Source organism: Thunnus maccoyii, chromosome 4, assembly GCF_910596095.1.
Source record: "Thunnus maccoyii chromosome 4, fThuMac1.1, whole genome shotgun sequence".
NCBI lineage: Eukaryota > Metazoa > Chordata > Actinopteri > Scombriformes > Scombridae > Thunnus > Thunnus maccoyii.
This window is the reverse complement of record NC_056536.1, coordinates 13,281,007-13,303,244: the sequence shown is the minus strand read 5'-3', so window position 1 is coordinate 13,303,244 and position 22,238 is coordinate 13,281,007. Positions and strand designations below refer to the sequence as shown.

General features: G+C 40.0%; 1 protein-coding gene across 2 annotated transcripts in view; it reads left to right on the top strand.

Annotated features, from left to right (window-relative positions):
* The window catches only part of kazna (kazrin, periplakin interacting protein a), a 167,200-nt gene that overhangs the window by 108,664 nt on the left and 36,298 nt on the right, over positions 1 to 22,238 (top strand). For both annotated transcript variants that reach the window (XM_042409093.1, XM_042409094.1), the window contains exon 4: positions 10,078 to 10,185. In XM_042409093.1, coding sequence (XP_042265027.1) covers positions 10,078 to 10,185 — 108 coding nt within the window. The remainder of the gene's footprint in view (positions 1 to 10,077; positions 10,186 to 22,238) is intronic.

Below are 22,238 nucleotides of genomic sequence, written 5' to 3'. Positions count from 1 at the left end.
AGTAAAGATGTCTTTGATAACAACATGATTTATACTAATTTTATCAAGTCAACTGGCCAAACTTCTAAGTAAGCACATTTTTGCAAGTTAAATTAAAACATGTGACTGGCTACAGCTAGATGTCTTTCTAAGTCAAACTATTACACAACGAAAAACAACAATAATATGAGGAAGAAATGAAAGATAATCTGAATAAATTGTCATTAAAAGTGACTCAAATGTACTTAAACCCTTTTAGGTTTTGTTGACTAAATATTTTCTACATTTAGAGCATAATAAATTTCAAACAATTAGACTAAAAGAAAACACACTTTAAATGTTAATAAGATCAATACTCACCTTAGACTGAAGAAATCCCAGCAGTATGCAAACTAGGAGAACAGGTTTGGAAATTTAACAGTTTTCACCTAATGTGTTGCTTTTTAATGCCACTAACCACTTCCTGAAAACAGAGTTCAGACTTCTGTTTAAATTTCCTTTCACGCATGTGTCGATACACAGTGTACAGTGTTTAAAATGTAGCAGACTAGTCGTATGCACTTTCACGTTTTATCTCAGGAAAAAATCAGCTCTGCAGAGGCCTCTGCAAACACTTCCATACAGAGATCAGGGTCTGTCAGTGGACACTATGTTGCATCCTGAAGAGGCATAAGTGGAAACACTGATGTGGTTGTCAGTGGCAACGGTGTCACGAGCCATGATAGATGATTCTCGGGTGTCCACAGACTCTGATTTTGTACCGCAAAGTGCTGTCCCTCTGCAGATGAATATCATGAAAGACGCACACGTTACAGAAACCATCCATTTACAAGCTTTTCTGTTCTTGTTCACATATGGGGTTGGTGTTGTTGTTGTGCCTGGATAGCAGTTGACTACCACTTAATATTGCCTTTTGATGCTCTCCTCATTTCCTTAAAATTGCCCAAGACAGAGGTAGCGTTAAATATTGGAGATAAACAGGCTGAAACTGTGTGAAACTGTGTGAAAAAATAGGAGAATGTTCTCCTTCAAGCCTCTGAGGTTCAGTCTTCTTCATTTTATCCCATTACTGTATTCCACAGTCCACAAGACAAAGGCGGAGAGGAAGTGAGAAGAAGACAGAAAAGAGAGCAAACGCTCATAAAGACAAACCGAGAGCGAGGGAGAGAAAAACGGATGAGAGAGTGGGAAAGGCTGAATGTGCAGAAGATTGGAGGAAGGAGAGACAGACAAGGAATGAGCTGAGATTTGGAGGCAGGGGAGAGAAGAGAGGACGGCGTGACAGAAATGATCTACAGTCAGCGAGTGAAAGAGAGGAAACACGGATATTTGTCAGGTGTTAGTGAGTTTCACAGTGAAGGGAGAGAGTGAGTTTCAGCTGATAGCCTCTCATCAGAGAGGGATGGGAGAGTTGTTACTGGCTGGGATGGTTTTTGTGAGGAGTGGGTGTCGAGTGTGTGTGTGTGTGTGTGTGTGTGTGTGTGTGTCTTTTCTCTCGGTTGCTGAGTTGATAACTATTGGGTAGCAGAGTAAGTATTTTTGCCATTATAGTTCATCTTTGTGTCATTCAGCACACATACTGCTGCACATACCTGCTTCCTGTGTTCATACTGAAAGTTCTCAAATGAAAGAGACAAGCAGAAAACACATTAAGAGGTGAAAAAAATGACCTGTATCATAATGTACAGTATGTGTTTACAGGATTAATTCCATCAGTAGAACAACATCGTCATGTCATATTCACCATCCTGCCAGTCTGACGTTCACTAACTGAAATACTGTTTTCATTCACTAATTAATTCGGATCAGCTCTACGTTGCTATTAGTTGGTTTTAAGCTGAAACACAACTCTGTCAATCTAAACAGCAAACATCATCAACAGCAAATTAAAGGTTTCATACTAATATACGATAAAATATACTTTAAAAAAGGTGAAATAAGTCTCTAATATCATCCAGCGTCAAATAAAGGCCTGTTTTTTTCCTCTAGTTGACGTCAATATCTGGAAAATTTACTGTCACAGATAAAAGGAAACATCTTCTGTTGCATAAGATGAGAGTTTTATCTCTTTTCTTCATCATATATTGTCTTTATTTCCTGTCATCTCTCCCTTTTAACCTCCCTCGTACTTGGTCATCACGCCCAGTATCTCTTTGTTCCTCTCATTTTCTTCCTTTTCCCTCCTTTTCCTGTCTCTCACGCTCTCCCATGACTCATCTGCTCTCATTTAATCTCTTTCTCTTTGTCACTTCCTCCTGTCTGTCCATTTCCATTCTCTGGCATTTTGTGTCATTCATTTTTTAGATTATAATCGCCACACACAATCAGTATAAACCAATATTAGACTTGAAACGTACCTACAGTAGCCTTCAAACTCCAAATCAAACTCAGACAACAGAAACAGATAAATTAGCATGCAGACCTTTCAGCTCTGTGTTAAAACTGATTATTAAATTAGATGCCTGTGCTCTACTTATTTGAAGCATCTAGTACCCGACAGTTCATAGCTGTATGGGATAAACTGAATTTTTTAAATATGCAGAACGATGACAGCCTTACAAGCGATGCAAGTCTTTTTCATGCTTAACTGTCTTTCACATGAGGACTTTAAAAAATGATGCTGTAACCACGTTTTTAATTTTCATTGAAACCAAAGCTGTTTAAATTTTATATAGTAGTGATATTTCAGCGACTCTTCAGATAAAATGTTAAAAAACACGTGCGGATTATCATAATATACAATATTAATCAATGCACAGCACCGTCATTTAATGTGTTTTGCCAGTGCAAGCTTAAATGAAAGAAAAACAACAGCCTCTCAAGGTCCTTTGGAGAATACTACACTTGAATAATTTTGCACTGCCTTTGAGTCATAATTGCTGTTAAAAGCTGCTCATAAAACACATTTGGTGTAGATTGTATTTATTAAATTGATTCTGAACAAATTGAAGTGTGCTGAAGAGGATTTATTTTCAATTTTACCTTCCAGGTTTTTTGCATAATTGCATTGGGATAATTATTCAAATATCTTCATATTCATTCTCAAGGCAAAATTAGAATTAGTTTATTAAGTATCTACAGTTTGTGTGTTTTTGCTATTATAACATGGTTGGTTAAAGTAATGTGTAAAGCTAAGAGTTCATTCTGCTAATATTCTACTCTTATCAGTGCACAGTGAAATGTGCCAAAGGTTACGTGAACTGTTGGCACGTTCAAAGACTATGTTGTGTCAGAATATCATCAGCGGAGTATTATGATAATTAAGATGTGTGCTTTTCGCCTCATTGTTCCAAAGACTTGACTTTGAATTTTCCTACATTATGCTGTACTGTAATTATGTTTGATCTATGAAATTGACAAACCCGAGAGAAATAATTTATTCCCACGATAACTTAACACCATCAGTGGATCCTCTCACATAAAGACTGTCAGGTCAATTAACAACAGCTGTCTTAGCTACCATTTTATAAATCTATCCACTTAAAAGTTCTCATTATCACTGTATACATAATATAACCGTTCTCACAGCTACAGCAGCCTGTTGAAGAGTATTAGTCAAGAAAATAACATATAGTGGTTGATACATTTCAGGTAGTATTTAAATCCTATCAAATGAGATCTAAGTTCTATTACAATTCAGCTTCCTGATATGAGCTGTCACACAACTCTCCATCTCCTAAAATGCTTTGATTCCAGGAACAAACGTGATGTTGAAGCGGCCGTGCTCCGGTCACTTAAAATCTGTACTACCTGCAGGCACCTGTCTCTGGTCTGTCATGCAGCTGAGCAATGGGCCATTTTTCACTCTACATACAGTGTTCGTTCCTCTGATGGCCACTGTGAAAATGACATTCACGCGCTAACAAAAGACAGCTTCTCCTCGGTTTAGTCTCTCAGGCAGCAGCTCATTTTCTCCCAAGTCCTTACACCAGCTAATAACATCCCCGGCCTACGACACGTCCTTTGAACGGTCCGCCTAGTACATTCAGCAGCCTTTCATTACAGTATGAATTGACGAGTCGTCTTGAGATCGGGGATGGTTAGCGTGGGCGGCAAACGTTAAGCACTAGCTCCCCACAATCATACCCCTGGTCCATTAGTTCCATTTATCTGCAGGATATTTATGGGGCACCTTGAATTTGGGTCTTGAGGCAGGTGATGTGTGGGGGGTGGGGGGGAAAGGTCTGTCCTGGCTGGTGGTGGTGGCCATGATTAATGCATGAATATGCACGCTTTATCACGAGTCCGGCAGCCTCGGGAACAGAGAATGTCAGTGCAATTAAAGGCGTGTGGCAGACGTAAGAAAAGAGAGCCGGCGCCTATCTGCAGATTGCAGACCGAGCTGCGGTACATGGGCAGCTCGGCGAAGGTTCCAGCAACAGTGCCTATTCATTCCGTAATCACCTCCACTACTCATTAGGGCCTTCTTTTGTTCCACCCGTCGCTTTTTCCTGCGCTGTGCCAGCAGATAAAATATGGCAGGCTCAGAAGAGAGAAGAGCTCGGGGAACCCCATTAAGCGCTGGCAGAGGAAGGATAGAAAATGAGGAAGGAAAAAGGAGAGATGACGTCCGAGTGGTGGAGTCAGTCAACTAAGGAAGAAGAGAGGACTCAAGGGAGAGGGGTGGTGACAGGAAAGTGAGAAACAGAGAGAGAACTGTCCAAGCATGAAGACTAGTAATTCCTCTCGATCTTCCCTTTAGGACTGTCGGAACACTCAGCCAGAAGACCATTACAATATGGGATGTTTTATATCATAACCACGTAGAGTTCAGTTCATTACAGCAGTGAATTACCTCTACAATCATCTCCACAAACCTGTGGACTTGAACTCTGTGAATGTGGAGCGCCGTGTCCTTGCACAGTAACTGAACATAAATCAGTGGTTTTATTCAATTGTTTCGTGGGAGTCCTCCTCCTGCTATGTAAAGGTATCAAGGTCTTCCATTAGATATGGCCGTACCAATAATTATTACAATGTTCATGGGTTGATTACAAAAAATACACTGCGACATATAAACTGCTGTCAGTAGGGGGTGGACACATGTGCCGATGTAAATTAATGGTAAGACTTACCACCTATGCTCAAATTAAAGTAAATGAAGCTACAGTTAATAATAATGTGTGCTGGGAACATAAATATTAAATGAGACCTATTTTCAGTGGCACTCAGAGCGATAAAAAAAAAAAGAGCAATAAAAACAACAAACTCAGGCAGAGTGTTGCTGTTGAAGCCGTACATGCCTGCATATTTCCCTCGGCTTCACAGATTATCCTTTGACCGACTGCAAAACATTTGAATTCCCGAAAGCAATTGTCTGAGTTCTTTAAAAAATGTGCAGTGAAGTCTGAAGTTTGAACTAAATCTTCCTCCAGACTCGGCGAGGTAAAGGAAGCTCGGCTGCATCTATTTAAAGGGAATAGTTTATTTTGGGAGACGCATCCCTCCCTGACAAGGATTTTGTGTTTCATCCCCACTGAGAAGAGGAACAACAGGGGGCTCTTGTTGACAAAGGCTGAGTCCTCTATGCAAGTTTTACTGAAACAATGTAAAGGTTAAACTCCCAAAGGAATCAACAGTCAAGTAGGGTCACTGAAAACATGCTCTTTTGAATTCAAAAAGAACAGTTTTCATGGTCAAAGTGAAACATTGTGTTAACCGGGAGGAAAAGGTCTATTTCAAAGTAGCCAAGAACATAATGTGTGTTTACTATCACTCCTGTGTGAGTCTGCACTTTGTATCCATTTCACCTTTTACTTTTTGACTGTTAGTCGCCTTGCAGTAAAGACTTTTGTCTCTATATCTACACTCACAGAGCACTTTATTAGGTACACCTGTGCAATCTAATGCAATCCAGTACAACAGCTCTGCCATAAACCTAGTTTAACCAAGCTTATACATTTTCAGTTCTTGTTGACATCATCAGAAAAGTGATAATTCTACTTTATGTTTATTATTGAGATTGTAGTGGTTTACTGGAGAGCATTATATTGAAGTGTTCCTAATATTTTGCCCCTCTTATATATGTTAATGGTGTGGACAAAATAGTAGTTGAGATGAGCGTACATTGATACCAAAACTGTGCGCATCTCTGTATCTTGACTTGTTATTCAACCAGTTTTAAAGGCAAAAGTGTTCACTCACCACTGCCTCAGCAATCTCTCTTCAAGAACGACGTGTCTTTTGCATAACTTTTGTCGTCTCAGTGTAGTTAATTGCACCTGACACAGCAGACCAATTACTGTATGAAGTGGGTTTGACTGTGGTGGTTTTTGGAAAGTTATAAAAATTTCAAATGCAAGTAAATTGTGGTATAAATTCCAAGAATAAGCTCAATTGAATCCACTACTTCTTTGACAATTGTTGCAACCAAATTTCTTTCAGTTCTCTTGGACCCTGTTTGGCAAGAATACAGCGATTTGGATAATTACATCATTAGAAAGCCACATGGTGTACAATAGCTGTTTTTGTCTCCGGGCCAAATCATTATTTATTTCATCACAGCAGAATTACCTTTTCTCTCAGTTGTGTGCTCGGCTGGTTAAACTGCTTATTATTGATAAAGTGAATTGAGGAAGTTTGATGGTGAGGAAAATGGAACCGAGCTATAAAGTGTGATAAATTCTCATCAGTCATTTAAAAAAAAAAAAAAAAGTTTCTGCTGCAGTGCGGTTCATTGCTTTCTCATGAAAGCTATATATCTTGCAAGATTATTACAACCCATGCCTTCACTGCTATTATGTGTGTATATATAAACATTTTTACTAGACAAAAAAAAAAAACTTAATATAAAGAAACAGCAAGGACAGAGCTGATAAAAGAAATGTGAACGTTAAATAGGTCTCCACAAGCCTGCTGTTCTCCTCGCAGCTTAAAAGACAATCTTCAGATAGCTGAAATTCCTGTGATTTACCAGAATTTAGTTCTCAGGAATTTCAATTAAATTGGTAAAAAGATAGATGATTTTCCCTTACCAGCTGCATTTTTTAAACTTTTCTGTTTTTGTTTTAATTGGCATGTATAATGTATGCATCATTTTAGCTCTGCAGACATACGGATTCTCTTAATTTTATGCCAAACTGAAATCTTCCATAACTCTGTGTGGCAGATATCCACACTTACTGCGAAGCTTACTGTGTCTTTGTCAGATAGTATTGCTGCTACTGGCATGTGGTGAAATGAGGAAAGAACAAAGAGAAGATGGAAACAGAGAGGAAATGATGCTCTTATCTCAAATCCTTAATAGATCACCCCCAACATGATTTATACAACAAGCGTAAGTAAAGCTTCACTCTCATTCAAGGTGCAGCATAGCAGGCAGCAAATGTAGGGAGTCAGAACAACAATGGAAATTACATTTTTGATTGCTTCTACATCTCTGTCTGTATTATCAGACGCCGGTATCTCATTTTGACTTCATCTCTCACCCTTTGTCTGTCTGTCCTCTCCGCCTGTCACTCTCTGTAGTATTTCTTTGACTTAAGTGAGCCGAGATAAAGATTACAGGATCAATATGAGCCACTTGGACCTCACCAGACCAAAAAATATTCAGTGTGTTCAAAAGGACATTGATTCAGAGACCTGGACAATGACCTAGAAAACATTGCAATTACCTCCTTGACAACTCCACTTGGCTAAATAATGGCATTTCTCAGTAACGCACACAAACACACGTCACTGCAAGGTCTGAAGGCCTAAGCAATAATAAGAACAGCAGCCGGACTATTCCCTCCCCATACCTCTGACTCTTAAAAAAAACATCCAAGTAGTCTACAAACAAAAACTATGGAACAAAAATCATTTTTGAAAAATGTGTGCAGGCCAGCAAATGATTTTTTGTTCATGTATTTTAAAAGTGCGTGGTTCTGTAAGATGTAAAAAACAATCTAAATCAGAAAGTAGGGCTGCAGCATAGAAGAACTTTGTGTTTGGTGTTATTATTAGTGGAAAATATTTCTCATTTCTCATATGACACATTAATCAAGTGCAGGCAGCAGCATCAGAGTACTGTACAGTACTGATGAGAAGATGAGTTGTACCTTAATATGTGTGCAGTTTCATTTATTTTAGCTATAACAAGAAATTTACATTCACATTTTTGAGGCAACCGTATGACAGTAAACATTTCACAAGGACTCGTTAAAGATTCATATGCAGAAAAAAAAGAAAGTAGAAGTTCAAATGTAACTCAGAATTATCCCGATGTTTATTTCTGAGTGAATGAAGACGTATGAAGACAACGCAGTGAGTTTAGAAATAAATCAAGTGAAGTTCTTTGCTGTCGTTTGAAGGTCTCCTTCTCTCCACCATACCAGCTTTCCCTCTCCGTTTTCACTAAGCAACTATCATGGTTTACTACTTCCTTTGCATTTATTCCACCAGACTCTTTTCCTTTTCCATCTGTAAGTTTTCTCTGAGGGCCTGTCAAGGGCACGATGCAGGGAAGATAAAATATATTCACGAGGCTACCGGGGTGCAGCAGCTTGAAGCTAGCAGATAAGTATGCAATGTGAATTTTTACATTATTAAAAAAAACTAACAACTGTGTTCTCGGTGCTTAAGGCTGCACCGGGGGCAAGTTTGAAAATTATACATTTGCTAGGTGTTGGGTGGCAAAGTGTTATATACAATTTTAAAAGAAACAGCCCTCATGTGCTTTTACCAATCACCTCAGGTAGGTCAGGGAGCAAGGCTGTTATTTATTGCCTTATAAAGTCCATTTCGACAAGTGTGATGACTAATCTCGCCATAATGACAGTACCGCCCCTATACGTCGAGCTCTTCACCCAGACACATCTGTGCTCAATTACTGCTGATAATTCAACCAGTAACAGCTTCCTAATAGGCGGTTGGTGGACTGGTAGGGGAAGATAGAGGAAGAAGAGGAGGAGGAGAAGGAGGAGGAGGCCAGAGAGCAGCAGCGAGGTTGAGGACTGACGTTGAAGAGATGTTGTTTGCTGAAATGTGAATTTTAAGCGAAGCAGAACCTTTAAATTCTTTTAACATTTTTTTTTTACCAACCAGAGACGACTGCTCTTCAAAAAGTGACACTTGTACGACTGAGAGTGACTCTTTGCAAGTGTTTCTTTGAAATAAAACTCTTGGGAGGACGGCAGAGGTGGACAGCACATGTTGAAGTGGCAAAGTCATTTTAGCGAACACTTGCTGACCTGCAGAAATGCATTCAATATGCATTCACAACGTGCCGCTGGTGGGAACCGAAAAAACTATATTAGAAACCACTGAACCTCACCAGAAATCAAATCACACTCTGGTCATAAAAATGCTAATATTTATGTGCGTATGCAGTCTCTCAAAGCAGCGAATGTGTTTTTGCGGCTGCATGTGTTTTAGGGTTGTATGCCTTTGCTACAGCGGTGCGTTCACGCTGTCTCCAGAGACAGTAGCTGTGTTGATGAATAGTAAGCTACTGTGGAGTTAGTGCAGTCTAAGGAGCGAAGAGTAAAAGTTCATTATGTGCATATTGAGTGGGATGTTGTGGAGGTCACTGGTGTGGTGTGCTGCGGTAATCATTTTGTTTCCCAAATGTCCTCCTGTATACAGTATAGTTTAATGTACAGAGGAAAAGCAACATTGATGAGGACTTTAATATACACAAGCTTTCTCTCTCTCTCTCTCCACACACACATCTGAGTACCGTCTGGCTTAAATTTAATATCAGTGGTCTTGTTGTGTGGAAATTGCTTTACATATAGCTTGTATGTTTCCATTTACAGGGCTCAAAACGTATTTAGATATTGTTTTTGAATGTATTAACTTAAAAATGAATTTTACAGCCCCAGTTGCATTTCTAAGTCTATTCTGGATGCTTCAACAAACATCCAGTAATTTTTAGCTACACAAGACACAACACAAGTAAAGCTAATATGAATTTTAAAAAGTCAAATATGTACAGAATATTCTTTTCTCTTGGTATTCATTTGGAATTACTTAGTATCCTCTCAAAACCTTGAGCTCAAATCCCGTTTCCAAGAACACTGATAAATTCTTCTATCTCTCTCCCTTCTGTTATCTTTCTAAATCCCTTCATATGTTGTATGTTGAGTTAACCCTGTCTGTTATTCTCTCCTCTCCCAGATCCCTCTCCCCACCCGAGGCAGAAGCCGCCCGCCACTGACCTCTGCTACACGAGTGAAATCAGCAGCCTCATGGACTTCAACTCTCCGGATGCCTCCCTGGACAAAGGTAAGATTTACTCTTGACTTAAAAGTAGGTTTTCTGCTGCAGTGTCACCATGGGAGGAGTACAGATAGAAGTTCTAGTGGATGTTGTGGTAAGGCAGGGTTGACACACATGCGTCCGAGAATGTATGCATGTGCAAATATACTGTCCTGCATATACACACCCACTTCTGCACCTGCAAGTACATTTTGCATTGAGCCAGTCCACAAGAGCTTGAGTTTGTGATTAAGTGCCTGCACGAAGGGTGCGCTAGGATTTCATTATGGGGGTAAGAGCAGTGGTAACTAGTAGCACCTCTGCAATCATCAATCCCTCTCCCATCTCAGCATTTGCTGCTGGCAGCTGAACAATGAGCATCCATTTCACGTGTTATTCTAGCTAACAAGGGCTGTTATTAACCGGTCCGGGTTGCCTCGGCTGCTAATGAAGCCAGTGAGTCCTGCAAACATCACAGACAGCTCTTCAACTAATCAGACTATTACAAAGGCTCTTAATTTAGTCTGCGTGCACATTAGTATTGAGCTAGGAACACAACAATAATTGACCACTGCTTGTTTGTTTTATGTGCAGTTGTTGTATGCTTGGATGGAACAGAAGTAATAATACAGTAATAATACACTGACTAAATAATAGTCCTGGCTGAAAATATACAAATTATAGGAAAGAATTTAAAAACTCCATATGGTGGCATCAAATGTAAGTTTTATATAATTGGTTAAACATGTTGAAAAGTTAGTAGTAATTGCTGTAAATAGAATATTTCGATTGCATTTACAAGCAATTTAAATGCATTTTACTAAACCGTATGTACGTCTGTCTTGTTGAGATTTTAGCCAATCCAGACTTATATAAAGACATTTAAGAAGTTAAAACTTCATCCAGTAGTAATGAATTACCATTTATTTAACAGTTAAAGGTAGATTATGTAAGAATCCATCACAATACAATGCTGTTAGATCTAAGGGAAATTTAATGTTTAGTCTGCATGTATAGTAACTCTCCAATTTGTGTAAATGGTCAATTTACACCCAGATGTGATGTAATTGCATCTTGGTTGGTGGTTGATTCTACTACAGCCACATTACAATCTTTACATCATTACATAATGTACCTTAAAGCCTCCTGCACCAGCTGTTTTCACATTATGGCTCTAAAATGAGTTAAATCCATTACCTAAATGTTTCAATCTGCTGAGTCAGTAGTCACTTGTGTACCTACAGTATTGCAGGGCTTGCAGCTAGTGGAGAGATTCGTACGGTTCTTGTGAGGACAGTTTGAATACTTATTGGTTTTACATTTAATGCATTAATGACTTCCAGCCCTCATTTAATGGGATGCTACAATATGGCTCCGTCAACAGTTTATACCATCACGCTCCGTGGTCACCCGTGTTTACTATTCTGCTGTGACTCATTTGCGTCACCATGAACCATCCCAAAGATCAGCCAATAAACTTAAAAGACTGTTTTTATTCCCAGACTCTTATCTGACTGGGTGGTCAGACGGGTCCAATAGTAGCATCGTCAGCTCTTCAGACGAACACAGTTGTAGCACTTCCACTTTCCATGTTCAAGCCCTTTCATGGCAAAAGCTTATTTCAAGGACTTGGAGTCTTATAGAGAGGATCAGAGTAGCTAACGATGGCACCAGTACAAAGTGTAAGGCTATAAGCTCCAGTATAGATCTCTAGTGTCACCCAGGCAGCCCCCAGAGGCCCTTTTCCTCATTAGAGTGTCTTGCATTCGGGTCTGTTTGGCTACCAGTTCTCTCTTCTCTCCTATTAACATCTGTCGATGTCATGATGATACCGAGAATGCTGACAGGTACAGTCATTGTTCGAAAACACTGGAGGAGTTTTGCTGATTTTTTGTTTTGTTACTATTGTACATTAGTCCACCTGTTACCACATGTGGTAATAATCTGAGGCCAGTGCAGGTGTCTGCTTCTAATTGATAAAATCACAGAACATACTGAAATATCTAATTACAAATGAGTACATTTGTGATTTTTTTTTTTTGTTTTTAAATGATGGTGGTCATTTGGAAGTCAAGAAAGCAGATCAGCTTAGTTATATGGACGGAGTCAGGCACACATTTTTCACTGTGCCAGCTGGTGCGTTTGTTCTGTGGTCATTTCCTGGGTGCTGTAAATGTGCAGACTCAGGAAAAACACGCACGCACGCACCAGCAACCCCTGCAGTGGCCAAGGCCACATATATCACCACAAGTTTCATCAGAATGAGAACAACAAACTGAGGGGGTGTGCTATCAGCAATTTCATCTCAGGTCTGCAGTGAGAGAGAGAGAGAAGGAGAGGGGAAACAAAAGTAAGCACATGAAGACAGGTGCTGCTTCTGCACATTGACAGGCAATGATGTCACCAGCCGGGGGAAGCTTGGCTTTCCTACTGACAGCGTGCATATGAGCTGTTTTAAATAAGAAGGTCAGTGCACACAAGTCAAAGAGGGAAACCAGGAAAAAAAAAGAAGGGAAGGAGAGACAGAGAAGAAGAAAGGAAAAATGGGGAAAAAGAGGTGAAGAGCACAGTGAGGAAGAGGACAAGGTGAAACATTACATAATGCATAAGGACACCGTGTTGCCTTGCATATGTTTTCTGATTAACAAGAGAAAGTCATAGAGAGAAGGGTGGAGGAGAGAGACAGACACGAACAAAAGGACAATAAAGAAAGGCAGAATGTGAAGGTGTATGTGTGGGTGTGCATGTGTGGAGAGGTCTCTGCTGAGCACTTCCATTTTTCTCATGCGCTGACACTTTTCCAAAACACCTGCCCCCACCAAAGCCCTCTTATAGCCATTGGGAGAGTGGCACTTAAATTGTCCCCGGCAACAATATCCAGGCCTCTCCACTGTAATTTCCACGCATCAGAAATAGCTACTCAGAAATGCTCATTCACAATGGCTGCGGTTAGGCTTGTTTTTTTTTTTGTTTTTTTTTTATGTGACTCATATCATTTAATTATGCCAGAATGCAGTGGCCAGACAAATTGGATATTTCTTGTATTGTCATCTTCAAAGTCAGATTTGGAAGCGGGCACGGTCACTCGGTGATCAAAGACTGCTTATATTACCGAGGAGGAAGAGAAAAAGTAATATGGGGTTACAGCAGTGGATATAATCATCATAGGCATACAGTATAATCAGAGTTTCACATTGTGGATTCACAAAGATGTTTCAGCTGAAACGTTCATAGACAAATGGCTTTTCTGCGTGCTTGTGTGCTTCTGTCCTCTGGCCTTTCCATTAAAGGCCACTGAGAGGTTGAAATTGACAAAGGGAGCCGAGCAGCAGTCTGATTATCTGCAGTCTTTGTCACTTTCTAACTGCTTCATTAAAGGAGGCTGCTGACAAATGGAACTCAAAGGTCATAAAGTCAAAAAGTTAAATTTCCAAGTGGTCTAGATTAAACTTGTCTGTGCAGAAAGACTTATTTGAGAAGTCATTAAAGTAAACACTATTTTTTCCCCAAAAAATAGTGTGCGCGTACATGTGAGCGTGCACTTTGTTTTTCACTAGAACATCAGAGAAATTCTCAGAGACACAAACTATTTTTCTCTCTTCTTCCGCTGAGCCTTTTCCAAACGCTCTTGTTGTTTTCTTCTTCTCTTCTTTCTTTTTCCTCTCATTTTCTCTCCTTTCCTTTACAGAAGCAGGTTGCACCACCTAAATTTGATTGCAGTGACGGTTGCTAAGCACTGTGCCTGCTGAATGTACTGTAATGTAATTGTATTGAATGTAACTGTAATGTGATGTGTGTGTGTGTGCGTATCGATGGATTCAAAAGTGTCAGGTCTCAGACTGTGTGTAATTCTTGTTAGTGCTTGTAGATTTGTCTTTAGCAAATGGAAACTGCCAATGTGCATCCATTGACCATCTGACACTGTAGCTAATCAAGCCCTTAATATACCTCGTAAGTCTACATTCAAAAGTATTATATTGAAGTAATATTAAACTGAAACCACTATGGTTGTACGGACTGTATTAAAAGTTGATCTTAAGATATGTTTATGTATAGAAATCATACATTTAAGGTGTTCATAGGTATTTAGGATTACCAAAAATAGACTTCCAGTATATTTCATACATTCTTAGTACTTAGGATATGCAGTATATTTCTTGCACAGCCCAAATTTGTAGTGTACCTAGTTAAACATTTCCCATTAAATCCCCAAATTTAAACCTGCTTTTCTTGATGTGCATAACCCAACCCAATACCAAGCTTTCTGGTGGACATCATTGGTTAAGGAAGCTGACATGAAGTAGAGAGTCTTTCTCTACTGGCTGCATGTCAAGTTCATCCTGACTGTTAAGTGTGGACCAGCTCTCAGATACCGGAGGGAGTTTGTTCATCCACATGTTTTTTTTTTGTTTGTTTGTTTTGTTTTTATGAATTATGTACCATTGGGTTGGAGTACTGTGATAATATGGGATGCTTGGGATGTTAATATGGCATGTCCTTGTATAGGGACACAGAGACCTGTTGAAAGCATGAGTTCAGCAGGTGAATACATGCTGTAGTGAAAAGGGAGCTTAGCCTAAAGTTGATCTCAATTTACCAGTTAATCTATATTCAAAACCTTTATCTATGGTCATGAACTAAAAGTGATCAAAAGATTGTGGATTCAAGCAGCCAAAATGAATTTACTTCACAGCGTGTCTGAGCTCACCCTGAGGGTAAGGAGATCAGACATCCAGACTAGACACGCTGCTCCTTCACAGCTGTTCCTTTTAATCAATGCACTAAAGAATAAATCAAATTCATACTTACCATATTTTTTTTCTAAAAAAAAAAACACTTACCTTCTCACCCTCTGAGAGATTAGTGTGTGTTTGTCTTGCAGTCTAAGAATGCCTTCCAAAATTTTCACTTAACACCTACACCTCATTAGGTTTTGGATTTACACCTTATTACAGCACCGTGCCAAGGTGCTACTAGAGGTGTATTTTCTATTTCTGAATTCCACCTTGGACTTCGGCTCGACATGAAACATACAGCCAACTGGTACATCCGGTCACCGGTTGTAATACCTTCTGCCTGCCCTTCAAAAGGCCCACGGGCAGCTCATCTGGGCTGGCGCCTGGCAGTAGTGAATTGGCAGCGGAGGCGATGGTGGAGAGGGACGGTAGCTGTTGGCGCTGACGGGTTTGGAAGAGAGCTGAGTGGCATCTGGTGGCTTTTCACTGATTGCTGAACATGAAGTTTGGAAGGTGGAAGAATAGAGAGGCAAATAACATAGCTTATGGAGATGAAGAATGAAGGAGCTGATTTGGATGAGTAGTTGGTATGAATTTAGGATGCACAGTACTTGTAGCGATGAGTAGACCAAGAAAAGTAGAAGAGCAAGCAACTGAGTTTGAGAAGATAACGTGAAGCAAGACAGAAACTTTTTAGACTCACATTAGATCAACAGTATAAGGTTGCACACCTTCAGGTCTCATTTCAAACAGTAGACTGCAAGTTGACATTTTAACATTGACCCGCCCTCCACGTTTATGTGCTTTGCCTGAGGTAAAAGAGTTAAGAGGTGGGGGTTGGGATGGAGGTCATGGGAGAGGAAATGACATCCTCGTGAAGATCATAACAAATCTAAGACCTTGGCATTCCTTGTCAAACTCCTGCAGTTATCTGCAGGAGACCCACTCAGGTGAAGTATGCGCTGACATGTTATAACTTAAAAAAATGTAACAACAGGAGTGTTCTGACTCCGTAGTCGTGTTACTTGTCTAACACCGTGTTCAGACCGACAAACAGTGAGACTGTTGCATTGGCACAGCGGGGGTCCTGATGTAGGGGGCTCTGGCCCAAAAAAAAAACAAAAAACGTAGAGTTGTTAGGAAAAAAAATGACTCTACTTTTGCAGTAGTGCAAAACAACATCATCTGGTAACACACTGCTTTGACCAATAAATATGTGTAAGTACAAATTCAGCTAGAATGCCTTGAAACTGAATGGCGAGATTGTCCTCTTTACCCCGTAATTGTCGGAAGAATTAAATTTTTTCTGTTTTGACTTGAGTAGTAAAACCCTTCCTTAGTATTATAAAACTGCTCTGCAGTGTTTTGACATCTTATAAACCTTAAAGCTCATGGATGTGTTACTCCAACTAGACTCATTTATATTAAATCTTCTCACTGTTACCCGAGGCAACACTTTGTTTTTTTTTAAGGCAGTGCTATTTGTGTTTTAAACAGCCTATTCCTACAACAGACACAAAATGAAATCCATTTTGACAGTATGTCTGTGTTAAAATGCTAAATAAATTTTTGACTACACCCAACATTGTGAGGTAACTGCAGCCGCTGCACTGCAGTATAATGTTGCATCACTGCAGCAATGTGAATATTTTTACCTCTAGGTGGCAGCATAAACAGAAAACATGAGATTTTTGATTGATTGATTAAGTGTAAATCAACACTTAATCATATTGAGCAGAAAACTGCTTTTACCCTCGACAGCTGAGGGGAAAAAACCTGCTTCAACTTCACTGATTGGCTTGTGACTAGAGGTGCAACATGCTTGAAAATATCATGCAATATTCCAGCAGCTTTTTTTCTGCTATACAGCACGTGATCCAGGGAAGATTTACCCTTTACAGAGTTTTACAATAACTCAGACTGCTATTACTACCGCATTACCACAACATTTCCCTCCATTATTTTCTGTGGTGTACAGTAGTTAATAATAAATTCCTGTTGGGACCATTTTTCCTTTCAACTCTGTCATCTTCACAGTTCACTCGGCTTTTTCCTCCCAAACAGTTTACACTTTGTGACTTGTGGGTGATCTTTTTATGCAGGCTTGTTTCAAGTTTTTTGCAGTGCAAGCTGCAGTGTTGGGAAGAATCATGAGAAGAGAAAAGGGGGGGGATTTCATGAGGAGAGGGTGTCCATTAACATTTGCATTGTGTGTTGCAACAAAGGCCAGTTAGGCAGCACTGAAGATAGGCATTAAAAAGAGGGACAGGGCCTTGTTCACAAGACACAGACCTGAATCAATTTCTAAATCTGTCTGTCATTATCTTTGTTTTACTCGCATCTCTTTCTCACATAAGCAATAAAAGGTTGATATCTTGCTAGCAGTGTGAGGTGCTGCTGCCATCCTTTGAGGTATTGTGTAAACTGACTGTAGAGAGAGATTGGCTGCTTCCATTGATTTTCATTTAAGGGATAGTGCTCTCAGTTCATCACCTCCAGGCATCCCAGAACTTAGGAACATGTGTGTGTGCACGTGTGTGTGTAATGCGGCAACACACAATATGCAGAAAAGGCAAGGTGAGCGTCAGTTCAATTCCTCATAAACTGTTTTTTACAGTATCATCATGTAACATAAGCCATGTGTGTGAAAGAAAGCTAATTTCCTGTTGTTCCCCGGCCCCGCTAGTGTGATTAGATGCTGTCTTAATGCAGTGTAAATAGCCAGCACGTGCCAAGTACGTTCTTTTAATTAGGAAACCCAACAGACCTGCTGATTAGCACTTTATCTTCACAAGTGTCTGGGCCTGAGCTGCAGCTGGACCGCTTCCTAGTTACCTTACACTCTGTCTAACATGTCCCAACAGGTCTGGAGCAAGAATAGTATAATTAATATGTTGCACTCTGCCATCTACTGAGCAAGCAAAGATGGTTTTGATAATGTGTTCCATATACATTTCTTGTAAGTTATTGTATTTGTTAAATGTGTGAGCTCTTTCACTCTGGCACACTGCTCAATAATCATGGTACCCTGCTAATATGACCTCATTTGAGATGGTAAAACCCCTTTGTCATAAAACCGTCTTCCAGGTCATCCAGCATTTGGGGAACTGCCCTGCAATCATTTCTCAGGCAATGTTACCAGCACAATTTCACAGAGTTTCACATGATAAATTACACTATTAGTTTTTTTTTTTCCCTCAGATACTCTCTCTGAGTTCGCCAGAATGGGGAAATCGCTGAGTCATCTCTTATCCTTGGATTTCTAATCCTAAACCATTGGGTTCTAGGCAGAGGCACACCGCATCCTTTATAGCCCATATAACTACTATAGCCTTCCTCTTCACCGGCATTAAAGGGCATTTGTTACCATTTCATGAAATGGCCTTGTGACTGTGAGAGGAAAATAAAGTCCAACAAAAATCAATGACTGGGTTCCAATTGTGTAGTACATAACAACTCAGCGGCTCTCTCCCTGCCATCTTCTGAGGATCCTTTGGGTGTTATCATGAAGCGTAATCCTTCATCATATACACACATGTTCACAACACAAAGCCTCACGCTCTCATCCGCAGCTCTTATAATCTGCTGTGTATCAGCTGAGGATAGAGGAGGATTCAGTGGAACCGAAGGCCCCTGCATGGGCCACAAACACTCCTTTGAGTAGACAGTGTTCAATTTCCTCACTTTGTCCATTATGCATGGACTCAGTTAACAACAAGAGATTATTCTCTGTAGCTGCTTGACTGTTTCGGAGAGAGGGATAGTACACTTAGTGATTCTGAAATGGCACACTCTGCATAGCAGTGCGCCATAGGCAACGTAGTAGATCGACTCTGAAATAACGTCTCAGGCACTTGTGTGTGTGTGTATATATATATATGGAGAACACACTCACTTCATCTGAAATTTACAGGACGTTTTTGAACATTAGCTAAATATAAAGGAAGTGGCTACTGGTACGGATGATACTAAAATGCTTGACATCATGGTAAAAAATGTCAGTAGTTGGTAAATTATTGCTTTCGTATTAATAATAATAATTATTGGTTCCGTAGCTATAGCCGTTGTCAAATATAAAACAAAGAAACTTTATCAATTCTAATTATTTACAAATGCTGTTATTTAGCCCTGAACATGTTTTCCTGGTCAGTGGGGAGTTGTGGAAGCTCCATTGAGGCATGTAATTAAGCAGAGTTCAGTAGTTAATGATTGTTGATGAATTAATTGATAAATTATAACAAATTGTATGAGCTTAATTAAATTTACATTCTCTAATCTGCATGGTTTTGCCACACTGTTATGGAAGCAGGTTCTATAAAAATATTTGTATAAGTTTGAGTCTCAAAAGTGGCCTTGTTGATTAATGGTGCTTGAGAGAAACTGGGCTCAGCACAGGCCACCAGTGAGGGCTCCTTTAACCACAGTACAGTGTGGGTGGACTGGTTTTATTTTTGCAGCAGCTGCAGTGACTGTGTGGCCCACATACTGATTGTAAATACATAAGAAATCACATATGGAACTGTGACATTTTTATTTTTTTTATAATGAATTGTCCCATTTGAATGTGAATTAATCAGCTGATAAAATATAATTATTTATGATCATTACTGGTTTGCACACAAAAGGCTCCACGTGGATTGCTGCTTTATTCTTTATTATTACACGGATGAAAGGGAAATAACTTCAATATACAATTCAATCAGCCTTTGATGAGTCTTTTGTGCTGCTGTTTTGCCCTTTTTAAGACTAATTCGGTGTGCCCACTTTAGTTGTGGGATTACATTTAAGGTCTGACTCATCATTCTGCTCGTTTTATCTTTGCCCTTGAAGACAGATGAATAAATCTTAATTAATTCATAGGATCATTGCATTTGTTTAAAATCAAGGTTTCTTCTGTCTGACCGCTCACACATCATCAATCTTTCATTTACCTTCCTGTCTTCTAACAGCATGTCAGTGCAGGAGTGGTTTAATACAACAAGCATACACAGATTTTGTGAACAAATACCACGCACCTGTGTCTGCATTAATCGTGAAAACCGGTGATTGAGTCTGTTTACTTGCTCTCCTCACCAACCACAGAAATTACAGATAGGAGATATAATTAAACTAAAATGTGGGCGGCTTTAAAGGATAGCTTTTTACAATGAAATGTAAACATACGTGGTGTATTACAGTTTATAAAGGAGCTGCATTTTAATCCACCAAAATGACGACAATATCCTGTGTTTATCCCGTGGTTGTAGGTCTAAATCCAGCCATTATTGCGTTTCTTAGGCCCCTTCTTTACTCTGTATGACTCCCTTAGTTTGTACAAGTTACTAAAAAATGTGCTTTGAAAAAAACATTGAACAGCGTCAATCAAAAAAACGTGTTTTACTGACTGTAAAACAGCAGAGAACAAACATCACAAATTGTTTTTTTTCCCCCACTGCCGGGGTCATTTTAATGACACTCAAGGTGTTGTTTTAAAAGTATTAGGTTACCAAAACCCTCGGGCAAGTCAACAGCTGGCAGACCTGTTGCTGAGCAGCCTGCCGGTGTTAGACTACACACACACATCGTCACTCACCTGCCTGCAAGCCCACACCTTGGCTTGGCTCCTCCCCTCATTGGTACGTGCGTATGTTTGTGTATGCATTTGAGTAATGTGGGAAAATCATTGTGACAGCCCGGGTGAGCTCCTCCTCCTCCTCCTTACCCAGTAAACCATTTGAGTTGAGGGGGAGGGGCTGAGTGCACTGTATCACTGAACCCGTGGGAGTCGCCTTGAACAGGTACACTCAGAGAGGGAAAGACACAGGGGCAGTCCCTGGATATATTTCCTGGTGTCAACTGATCCTGATTTTAGTGGGAAAAAGATAAAAATGGTTGTGGTCTGAGGGAGGGCTGCTTGACAAACAAGGATTTTTTTTTTTGGATTTTGTCTTTCTTTCTGTCCTGAAAGTCCGCAGCACACACCTGACAGATCCTGGAAAACGCCGGAAAACTCCCCTCGGAGGAGGGGATGAAGTCAGACGGGGAGCAGGGAAAGTCTGGTGAGTGAGTGGAAACGACAAGTGCAGCCGCCGCTTTATTCCTTAATAGACTGGAGTATGAAGTGAGTTTCAGTCCTGCACTTTTGAGGGTTTTACAATGAAAAGGCAACGGCAGCTTGTTCTGTGTCTTTCTGGAGTAAAGACCAGAGGAGGGAAGATTTGCCTTCTTTTTTAGCTTGAAGAGCGACATTTTCATGTCTGTGCAGGTGTCATGTCACCCACTCAGTCAACAGTTGTGCTGAGCCGTTGGGGGACTTTAACCTGCACCTGACATCAGAGCAGTCGTTATTGGCTGAACTTGGGGCCAGAGGCTCCACCATTGACTGATTATTCTGCAGTTTGAGTTGTGACTTTTTTCCCCAAGTGTCATGCAAAAAATGAGTAGGAAGAGGCTCCGTGTGTTTTCTTATATCTGTAGACATATGGCTGTCGATGTCGGGATCCAACCTTTAACCTATAAAATAAAACACGGCCATGATTTGAGATTTGAGTCACAGTTCAATCTAGTTTTTGGTCTATGTACGTTGTGAGGGGTTTTTGTTACCTGTCAATGACTAGATCACATTTGTAAAGCAATGTTTGTTTTGTGTTTGTTTTTATGGCCTCGTATCATAAAGAATCCATTGTGATCTGTTTCTATTGTAAACATTCTGGTCTCAGGTTGTTGGCTGCAGATTTTAGCCTGAATGCATGTTGACATTCAAACAGGATTTTTTGCTGCGTCAGCCTGACTGGTTTCAATTTTTTTTTTTTGACGCAAAAGCATTAAATTACAACAGCTCTTGTGAAAAAAAAAAGCTTTAGGTGTCATACTCTACTGTTTTTCGTTCAAATACCTGCATTTCATTTCTATACTGGTCGTTCACCTGCCCTTCAACGTTAGACTAAAAATAACCCAAACACAGAGGTAAAAGTTCACACGACAACACAGATTAGCCCTGTGTTTTCTGCCTGTTAACTTTTTGCACAAATTCCATGTGCTATCCACCCAAAAATGTGTAAAACGAGCCAAAATGAGTTATGTTTCTCAAGCAGGTCATCTAAGTCCTTCATGCTTAACCCCAAGGTGTGGTTGTGACACAATTAGTGCTTTCAAAGCAAAACAAACACCTGCAGGCTACCTACAGTAACCCTAACTATCCAAGGTGTGGTTATGTATTTGCAGTTCTGCTCAGTTACCCACCTTTCCTTCAAACATTTCTCTGACAGCATCTGTGATTACCGCTTAGGTCATTTGTGGTCTGTCTTTGCACACTGTAAATGGACATTAGTCATGCCGCCATTATTACTTGTAACCATAGCAGCA